The sequence below is a fragment of the Bactrocera tryoni genome, chromosome 1, assembly GCF_016617805.1.
Source record: "Bactrocera tryoni isolate S06 chromosome 1, CSIRO_BtryS06_freeze2, whole genome shotgun sequence".
Lineage (NCBI taxonomy): Eukaryota > Metazoa > Arthropoda > Insecta > Diptera > Tephritidae > Bactrocera > Bactrocera tryoni.
This window is the reverse complement of record NC_052499.1, coordinates 46,059,999-46,071,101: the sequence shown is the minus strand read 5'-3', so window position 1 is coordinate 46,071,101 and position 11,103 is coordinate 46,059,999. Positions and strand designations below refer to the sequence as shown.

Here is an 11,103-nt window from a genome sequence, read left to right as displayed (position 1 = left end):
CAATTGGATTCAAGTCGGGAGATTGACATAGTCATATAAGAGAACTCACACCATTGTCCTGGAACCAATCTTTTACCATCGTCGAAGTATGATTAGGATCATTATCCTGCTGAAATTTCCATATTAGTGGCATACTTTCCTCAGTATTTGGCAGTATCGTGTTTTCCAAGACATCTTTATATTGAATCCTATTCATGGTGCCTGAAATACGATGTATTGGTCCTACGCCATACAACGAAAAGCAGCCTCAGACCATTATGTTGCCACCACCGTGTTTAACGGTCTTTTTTGTAGACTGTGAATGTAATTCTTTGCCTTTCGGACAACGAACATTCCCTCAGGCATCATTTCCGAACAAATTAATTTCTTGTTTCGTCGTTCCACAAGATATTGCGCCCACTTTTTCTAACCACTTGGGCCGGACCAATTTGCATGATTTTTCGTGAATTGTAATCTTATCTGTAATTTTTTTTTTGCAATAATGGTATTCTTCTGGCTATCCGGGTAGGTAAATTAGCTCGATATAGTATTCGTCGGGTCATTCGGGAAGATATTATGCTACCAATGTCGGCTGATATTATCCTTAAAGATACCAATGGGTCCTTTTTACCAAGAATGACGATACGGTTGTCCTATGTCTTTTTTGATCAACCGCGAGTTTCAACATTCTTTTTCATCCTTAAGGCATTCTGCGCACGAAACACAATGAACGACCTAATGTTTTAGCGGTATTCCTAAGACTCTGGCCGTCTTTTATAAGGATTAAGACGATGTCCTTTTCCTCCGCCCTGCAATGCTTTTTTCTATCCATATATACATTTTTTTAGTTTTTAATGAGTCTTAAACATGGAGCTATACAACCTAAAGAGCAAACCATTAAAATAAATCACTCGATTTGATGAAAATCTGAAAATAATTAACAGTATACTTATTATTTTGACTTTACTTAGAAAACGAACATCAACAACCAATTGCCACGCCCACTACAAAGAGCGGATTCAGCATTTTCTTTTCAATATAAAAAGTACTACCATATCGAATTTAATAAAATCAACCCATAGTAGTATTCGTGTACTTCACCAAACATTCAAAATTCAGTCATGACTGCAGCCTAAAGGAATGTACTTATTATTTTGACCATTATTGTGTACATGTATGAATGGTAAAAGTAGATTAAATGAACTGAATATGCTCACTTTGGTATCGTAGGGTATATTTCTATTTGTTCCAATTCCTGGGCTCCAGCTGACTACCTCCTTGTGCTGTTGTTTTGTTGTAAGTATTTATGTATATTTGTTTTAATTTTCAAGCCCGTTTGTTTCGTTTTTGTTTGTTTTATTGGTGCTTTAGTTTATCGCGCCGATTTATGTTTTGTTTTTCGGTTTCGCGTGTTTGTGTTTTGTTTTTTTTTTTTGGTTGTTGAAATTGTTTGGTATATTTTGTTTTTCCATGTATCCACCGTGAAAATTTATATGTACATACATTTACATATAAACACTGCACTGTTCTGCAATTTCTTTTGTTTTTTTTTCTTTTTCTATTATATTAAAGTACTCTTAAAGCTTTTCTTACCTCATGTGTATATATAAGTACATACATATGTATGTATACAGAACGAGGAGCTTTCCAAATTAGACAGGACTTTTAGGAACTAGCGCCCCCTGGTGGCGCCATCTATATGTCAACTGATGCGTTAGAGTCTGCTATCTCTATCGATTGTCCAGTGAGAATTTCATGACATTTCATGGATTGGAAGTGAAGTTATTGCGTTTTAAGTGTCAGTATGTTTGTGTTATTGGTGTGAAAATGAGCTTCGAACAAAGAGCCAACATTATATTTTGTTTTAAAATTGGTAAAACTTTTACCGAAACGTTTCAATTGATGAAACAAGTTTATGGCGATGACTACCTATAACATAGCAGAGTGCACGAGTGGTTTCATCGATTTATCGCATTTTGACGAACATTTGGGCTTACGAAAGGTGTGAGCACGGTTTGTTCCGCACAAATTGACTGAGACTAAAAATTGCTCAAAATCCAACATTCGAAGGAAGATTATTTGACCAAAAATCACAATTTAACCATTAACCACTTCCCGTATTCACCTGATATGGCACCGTGCATCATGCAAACGTAGAGGCCATTTAAAAGGCTTGCACCGGCCATGAGCTAAAACAATCGTTCAACAGGCTTTTGGACCGTGCAAATGATGTATCCCCAAGTGACTATTTCAAAAATTGAAAACCAACATCAAAGCAGTATTTTATATTAAGGGAGGGATTAGGGTTTCAAGGTAAAAAATACTTTTTTTTGCAATTTTATTTCTTAAATATGAATTGAGTAATTTTATTCAGACCTTTAGTACATTATTGAGCACCCTTTTGAAAATAAACGATGTTTCCATGAGTTAAGCATCCACCCCCTCTACTCGGTAAAACTAGCGCATCCTACTGCGACAGCTTAATTCACCACAGCTGATGACATTACAACACACCACACTTGTACGCAACCCAACTCACAAAGGGAATGGACAACCGGAAAGTTCTTCAATTCGTCAGCTGCAGTTCGCCCAACAATACATCAACATTCGCAATATCCGCATCGCTGATACACTGCGTCGCGTTAATTTATTCGCTACGATCAACACCGATCCTGTGCGCTCCGGAAATACTTTTGTTTCATCAGCGGGCCCAAGCGTCACATCACCTTAATTGTTTACGATCAACTCCTTCTACGTACAGCTTTGGATCAGAAGCGATCCTGATATATTTATATATAACCAAGTTCAACAGCGATCCCGCACGTATTCATTTCACCATTTAATTAAGTTTTTCATTAAGTGTAAATAAAATTTGTGGTAAAAATAAATTGTCACTTGCATATTTCATATTAGTTAAAAGGAATGCATTTTCACTATTTAAGTTTAAGTGACTCATAAAACCTTATATACAGTGGTATGCTTCCCACTTAGTTGGGCACGCAAATGTTCAAACGGTAATTTGTTTTCATCACTTATTCAATTCATAAACTTTAGACGCGTTTTTCTCAAAACTAATTTTTCAAAATTATCAAATTTCTCAAAAAAAGTATTTTTTTTACCTTGAAAGGGTTAGGACTCCTCCCTTAATATCCAACCATTCAAGCCAGCGAAACCGAGATGCTAATACGTGTTTATATTCACGACTCAAACGTTTTATATCAGATTCAGTTTTTTCTTAACTGACTTTCTTAAAGCCGGTATATGTATATGTATACTCACATTTGTTATTTTTTATTTGAAGATAACAAACTAACCCTTTTCGTCCTTTTTTCAGTTTTTCCCTTCAAAGTGTTACAATCATGATTCAAATGTATAACGTTGTGTCGATAGTCCAAAAACAACTTTGTCAAAAGGGTTTTAATTCATAAAAAGTTTCAATCAGTCAAAAGAAGTTTTCGAAAGTTTCAACCAACCAAAATGTGTTTTTGAGTGATAACTCAATACGAATAAATTAGACTCATACTAATTCATCAAAATGTAAACAATTTTTCTGAACGACGCAACTAATGTTACCGTTTGAATAATGACTTTCGAAAGGCGGACACGCGCAGTTGGGCGCTTTATTGCGTCGTAGTTTTCGCATTGTAGTAGAACAATAGGTTTTTATCGTATTTAGCTCTTCTCAAGCCTTAAAGCAAATATCGATTTTAGGACTTATTGCCATGTTTTTACGATTTGATTACAGCGTGCGACATATGGTAGCTATTGACAAGTTGTTTGGACTAGCGCAGTGGTGATGCGTTAATGGTTAAAACTGCTGTTTTTGTACAGCTGATGGTGATTTAAGATCGGCGTACATGGACAGGCAACAGATTTTTTCATTGACGGTAGATGGTGAAGACGATAGCTCTGACACCGAAACTATCTCAGTCCAAAGCAACATGTTGCCGGGTTAAGTGGGAGAAATGCCAGTTCCTGAAAACGGCTGTTGATTTTCTAGGGTACATTATGGTCTGGCTGGTGCACTAGTATTACAGTTGTACAATCCAACTGCTCTAACTGAAGTTCATACGGACGCCTCGATACATGGATATGGTGTACTATTACACTTAAAAAGTGGAGAGTATAACTTTTATGGCTGCACTCCAAGATCGTTACTTATTGCAACGCGTTCGCAATGACCATGAAAAAGAAGGACATCCCACTAAGAGTATCCCGGTGTCCGTTGCTATTACAAGACTTTGACTATGAAATAGAACACCAAAATGGCTCGAAGATGCATCACGTTGATGCGTTGAGCAGAATAGCGTGTCTTATGCTGGATTATTCTTTTCTGCATAGGCCAAGGCAGGCTCAGCAACAGGACAAAGATTTCTACTTGAAACATGGGCTACTCAAAAGGATCCAATAAGGGAGCTTATAGTGGCTTCATCGCTGATGGGGGATGAAATATTTCGGACGGTACATAAACAGGATCACTTCTCTGTGAATAAGACACAGTTAGCACTTCAGAAAACATTTATTATTCCTCAGTTAGGTCCAAAAGAAGAGAAGGTTTGTTAAATCCAATACATAAGGAAGATCAGCCATTAACCACTCTTCACTTAGATCATGTCGGTCCCATGGACCAGACGAAAGCGTATAACGTGGTAGATGAGATTGGAAGGCAGAGGCAGTCGCTGGTCTTTTCTAAAAACAAGCCGCTATTTTCGGGAATCCACGGCGTAATACAACTGATGGGGGTGCTGTATTCACGGAAAATCTCTCTAGAGATTACGATGCAAGGGAAGGTATAGAGCATCTTGTAATAGCTGCAATCTCCGAATAAATTATTAATGAACACATTTACGAGTTTTAGTTTTAGTTATAAAAACACAACACAAGCTACATATAAAGCTTATCTTTGTTACAGTTTCGCCTTGGTTTTCATTTATGGACGTATTTAAAATATTTGGTGTCATTTAAATAATTATCAAATAAGAGTTTACCTGTTGAAATGCAAAAATTGTCTACAAAATTGCGCTTTTGCCGCCTTCAATTTTTAACTCTTCTTATTGCTTTTCTTCTTTTAACATGTTAATGCTTAGATCTGTTTGATTATCGATACTTTTTACTTTATTATAACAACAACCATTTCTTACTTTAGGATTCCCTATTCAATTACAAGATGCGTTCCAAAGTAAACAGGACTTTAAAAAAAAACAGAACAAATGGTTTTTTCGGCAAAATCGATTTATTTTATTCAAGATAGTCTCCTTCTGCTTCAATGCAGCTTTTTTCACGGTAATTTTAAAACAAAATTTAATGTTGGCTCTTTGTTCACAAACATACTGACACTTAAAACACAATAACTTCACTTCCAATCGATGAAATTTCACGAAATTCGACCAGTCGACATAGATGGCGCAACCAGGGGGCGCTACATTCAAAACGTCCTGCTTACTTTGGAACGCACCTTGTAGAAATGGGTTTACTTTAGCGACAGCGACAACTGCAAGCCGTGAAGTCGTGCAGTCTATGTTAAGATGTTTTCGTTGTTCGAAATGAATTACCTTTCCCCAACAGAGTTGTAGATAATCGCTACAAAAATATCGCCAACGTTTCGAACATCTTTAACGGAAATTTGGTGAACCGTGAGGGAAAGAATTCAGCGGCGTAATTTTAAAAGGTAAATTTTTTTTCCTGGAAATAATTTACAAAAATTCAATAGTGGTTAATTTTTGGACAAACTTTAAACTTTTTTTATATAATTATTGTGCATATAAGAGTTTAAAATATTAATTAGATGCGTGGTGTTACACTCCTGGTAACACCAAATAACCCAATGGCAAAAGCGTATTATTTAATCATTTTATTTCTGTATTCTTAAAAATATAATTGTTTTTCAATAAAAGTTTATGAACTATTTTTTAAATTTATATTTTGATTAATAATTATTATTTATTTTATTGACATTACTTAATTTTATTCAATGAACAACAGTTTAAAACAAATTTAACAAAAAACTTACATTTTATTTCAGTATTTTCATTTTTACTCGTTTTATTACTCGTACAACAGAAACTCTAAAAGCTAATTTTAGCATTTCAAAATTTTTTAAATACCACGAAAAGTTGTAGCGAAAATGGTTTTCTTTGTTCTTATCTAAAAATGCCTTGTAGAATTCACTCATCTCATCTGCAGTTACTTCCCCATTAGTTGCAGCTCCATGCGTTTTGACGAACTCTTCCCGTTCCTAAAAAATATTTAGGGGTTTCATATAGTCTCATAATGTTATAAGTCATAACGAAACGAAAACATAGCGTTAAGAATTGTAATTGTGTAAACTAATTTTTTATTCAATCCAATAACAATGATTTTAATCAAATTTATGATTTTATGATTTTACAGAGCGTTATAACAAGTTGTGAGTCCCCTATATATATTTATCAAAATCAATGCTTATGTGGCGAATGAAACACTACAATTATATAAAATTACAGATTATTTATTGAAGAACACTTGTATTCTTGTTGGCGTCTGTATAATGAGTTACGCTTCTTAAAACTAAAAACTAAGAATTAGGAATTCAGTTGAAACTGAAATTCCAAGAATGTACAGAGAATGAATAACTGACAAACAGTGTTGCCAGATGTGATACGTCTTGTCTGTGTGCCCACGCTTATAATGTAAGTGTAAACAAAATTGTAATGGTTTTGACGACATCTAAAATGTGTCCCAAAAAATAACCGAGCTTTTTACTTAAATCATACAAAACGGGGCGATACTCTCATCAACACCCCTCCTTATTCGCCTCATGTATCCCCAAGTGACTATTTCCAAAATTGAAAACCAACATCAAAGTAGCATTTTATGTTAAGGGAGTGGTTTGGGATTCAAGATAAAAAAACTTTTTTGCGAATTTATTTCTTAAATATGGATTGAGTAATTTTATTCAGACCTTTTGTACATTATTGAGCACACTTTTGACAATATAGGGTAATTTTTTTCGTCACTTTTTCTATTCAAAACTTTAGACGCGTTTTTCTCAAAACTAATTTTTCAAAGACCGTGTTAACTGTCATCTCAAAACTATTTTACCGATTCATTTCAAACTTTGTATACATTTTTGACATATAAAATACCGTCCCCACCGTTTAGCAATATTTTTTACATTAAGGGTGGTTTTCCACCCACAAAATGGCGGAATTTTTAGTGGAAAATAACAGTTTACACTTTAAATGGCCGCCAAAAATTTTTAAATAAAAAAAATTATCAGAGAACGTTGGGAGGAAGATTTGATTGGAATTTGACTAATTTTTCTGTTTTTTATATTCGGATAATTTCCAGCCGAGTTATGGTGAACACCGCAAATTGTTTTTTTTTTTCAAGACGCTTATTTAATAATATATATTAGCAAAAGTGTACTCAATAACACTGTGGAACATTTTTGGGATTATTGTCTGGGGGGTGAGAAATTCCAAGACAGGCTGATGGTACTAGGTCAGTATAGTAAAAAAAAACTGACACATACTTACTCCAAACCCTTTGAGGGTTTTACTGTACTGACCTAGTACCATCACCCTGACTTGGAATTTCTCACCCCCCAGATTAGCTGTTGTACTATGTAATGTACAAAAGGTCCGAATAAAACTCCTCAATCCATATTTAAGAAATAAAATCACAAAAAAAAAACCGATTTTTTTAGTTGGAAGGGGCTAGGACCCCTCCCTTAATATCCAACCATTCAAGCCAGCGAAACCGAGATGCTAATACACATTTAGGAGTATTTATACCTGTCGAACCAAATGTTTTAATCAGATTCAGCTTTTTTAAAGTCGGTATGTATGTACATATACTCACATTCGTTATTTTTTTTTTTTTAACATAACAGACTAACCGTTTTCTTCAGTTTTTCCCTTTAAAGCAGTCCAAACATGTTTCAAATATATAACGTTGTGCCGATAGTCCAAAAACAACAATTTGTCAAAAGGGTTATAATTCAAAAAAAGTTTCATTCCTTCAAAAGAAGTTATCGAAAGTTTCAACCAATGAAAATGTGTTTTTGAGTGATAACTCAATACCCATAAATACTTAATCATCAAAATGTAAACAATTTTTTTATGGAAAGTTTTTTTGACTTTAATTGAATTATGGCTCCAAATAACGTGAAAACTGGAAGTTTCGGAAAATTTTACCGTTACCTAATTAAAACTGTTACCTAATGACGTATGTACACGAATACTTTACTACGATAATCATCTTTATGGTAGTGGCATTAAACCAAATGTAAACAATTTTTTTATGGAAAGTTTTTTTGACTTTAATTGAATTATGGCTCCAAATAACGTGAAAACTGGAAGTTTCGGAAAATTTTACCGTTACCTAATTAAAACTGTTACCTAATGACGTATGTACACGAATACTTTACTACGATAATCATCTTTATGGTAGTGGCATTAAACCAAATTTTGACTGATTAACGCTTTTCATGATTTTTTTTTTTAGTTTTAAAGTTTATTTTACAAAAAAAAAATTTACTTTAATTTCTTTAATTGTAATTGTAAAACCGACAGTAATATTGCATATCCTGCAGAAACGAGGTAAAACGTAGTAAACGAATATCTGTGGGAATTTTCACGTCTTTCCATGCTGTGGTAGAGACGTTCTGCGAGTACATCACAGTGTTTTGTCCGGCTAAGCGACATGTCCATAAATGCGGCGTGATAAACACGAGTTTTCAAAATGTATTCTTACGAGTCAAAATACAACTCAGAACTATATTTCTAATATATGCGAGCCAATGTCAGCCAGGAGTGAATGAATGACATTATGCCATAAGTTTCCGTTGAACCACCTCGAAAAACACCAGTGCAAGGCAACTGGTTTGCTGTGATGATTTTACATATTGTTCGTTAAGGGGGTATTCTGGTCTAAGTAGAAGCATGAATTTCAGGTAATTTTTAAAGTGTCGTAAAAAAGGTAATTTATATTTTTACTATCTGTAATATTCTGCGATATCACGATTTATTATAATTTATATACTAACAATTATAATATTATATTAATAACTATCGGACTTTCCGTCCGGCACGGTCGGCGTCAAATATATATCTAATATTAAATGTCGTATTCACAGACACGTTACATCAAAGCCTTCCTTGTTGCTAGATTATGAAAGCGTATTGTCACTTTCTTTTTTTTCCCCCTTCGGGTACGGGGGGACCCCTCCTGGTTCGAGGGGAAACCGAATATCCGCGATAAGGCATGCCTGTCGTAAGAGGCGACTAAGATCTTGGCCACCCGTCCAGGGCTGTATGGAAGCTTAACTGGTTGTAGCTTCGGCTACAAGATCATACCAAAGACTTTAACCTGGTAGCACGGGGAGCAGTAGCCCCTGGAGGTAACTCCAGTCTGCTCATTGGGTTTGGCCCTTTGTAGAGATTTGTGGTGGTTGTGGTTAAAACCCAAATCGCGGGAAGAACTGACTTTGTCAGTCGAATGTGGAGTTGCATTGTAACCGGGTGCCGGACTCAAAGTACAGCAGAGGTTTTAGATGGGCCTCGAGCCCTACCAAGGTGGTTAGTATGTCCATGCCACACTGCCAATTGGTACTGAAAATCCTTACCCAATTTTCAGGGCGCTGATCGACGCATTGTATTGATCCGTTGTGCTTTTGAGCACCGTGGAGTTAAGCTTTTCATAAGCAGGATCCCACGTAACTATCGGACTTTCCGTCCGGCACGGTCGGCGTCAAATATATGTATATCTAATATTAAATGTCGTATTCACAGACACGTTACATCAAAGCCTTCCTTGTTGCTAAATTATGAAAGCGTGTTGTCACTTTCTTTAACAGGTACAGATCTCCACACTATCCATTTTTTATTAGTTTTTTGTTAATTTTAGAAGAGTACAAAAAAAAATTAAAAACTAAAAAAAGTAAAAAATTTCAAAAATTATGAGCTGACGAAGTGGGGGGTCTCTAAAAATTTCCACGTGACCACACCCATGATTTCAACCCTCCTAGTTATCTGAAACCAAAAAAAAAAAAATGAAAGATTATTAATCTAGAATAATGTCGCAATGGCCGGAACTACGAAAAAGTGTGAAATTTTTTTTTCAAAAAATTGGGACTGCCTGAAAAAAAAAAGTTTTTTTGGATCACTTTTTCTGACTATTTCGAATTTTTTAAAAATAATAAAAATAAAAATTTGGGGATAGGGCTAGTTCCAACCATAGACAAGCCTATAAAGAAGACCCTATAAAAATTTCTAACCTGAGAAATCGTGGGTATCGTTCCGAAAAAGTCAGTTTTGATAAAAACGCGTTTAAAGTTTAGGAGACAATTCTAGTGAACACCGACGCCACGTCACGAAATCGGCTGTATCTCCGAAAATAAATCCAATTTTGAAAAATCCTTCCAAGGTCATATTTTTGAAAGTCTAAACTTTCAAGATATATAAAAAAAATCGATTTTTTCAAAATTCTAGACAAGAATACCCCCTTAAACAAACTTTCCCCAAACTAAGAATTTAAAAAAGTGAGACCTACAAATTGTTCACAATTTTCTTGACACGTTTTTTGAAATCTTGTCCGTATATCAGAGATAATTAGAAGGAAATATTACTAAAATAGTGTCCGTGTCCGGTCATTGGAACGTAGTCATGTCCAGTTGGCATAAAAGTAATAATGAAAACATTGTGTTCATGAAATTTATCCAGTTATGGGAGATGTACGGCTATGAGGAATGTCCGTAATAGGGAAATTTACTGTATTAGATATATATATGTACATATGTATATACAGTCATGGACAGAGACTTAGCACACATTTCAGATAAGTTTTTTGTGTTATGAAGTAAGTGAATCCTAACAATTTTGCACGTTAGTGTATGGTTTGACTTCCACAACTTATAATTGTAACAGTTTTCTTCACCTAGCGGTCACTTGAAAATAATTTAAATGTGGAGTTCATACATATATGTATATAAATGACTAGGATGACAAGACGAGTTGAATTCCGAGTGACTATCTGTCCGTCCGTGCAAGCGATAACATGAGTACAAATTGAGGTATTGTAATGAAACTTGGAACACATATGCCCTAGCACTCAAGGGAGGGGGAGTGGAGATGGGCGAAATCG

At 35.0% G+C, this 11,103-nt stretch overlaps 1 protein-coding gene and 1 long non-coding RNA gene across 3 annotated transcripts in view; one reads left to right on the top strand and one right to left on the bottom strand.

Moving 5' to 3' along the window:
- The first annotated feature begins 2,049 nt into the window (after positions 1–2,049).
- On the top strand, positions 2,050–2,862 carry LOC120782347. The gene is made up of 2 exons (XR_005706245.1): positions 2,050–2,292; positions 2,354–2,862. It is a non-coding gene; the product is annotated as an uncharacterized LOC120782347 (long non-coding RNA).
- Positions 2,863–5,985: 3,123 nt separating this feature from the next.
- Positions 5,986–11,103, bottom strand: part of LOC120779991 (COA8 family protein CG14806, mitochondrial) — a 32,374-nt gene continuing 27,256 nt past the window's right edge. Inside the window, exon 2 of one of the 2 annotated variants that reach the window (XM_040112281.1) lies at positions 5,986–6,214. In XM_040112281.1, coding sequence (XP_039968215.1) covers positions 5,993–6,214 — 222 coding nt within the window. In that variant the 3' untranslated portion in view covers positions 5,986–5,992. The remainder of the gene's footprint in view (positions 6,215–11,103) is intronic. The other variant, XM_040112285.1, reaches the window with a different exon arrangement.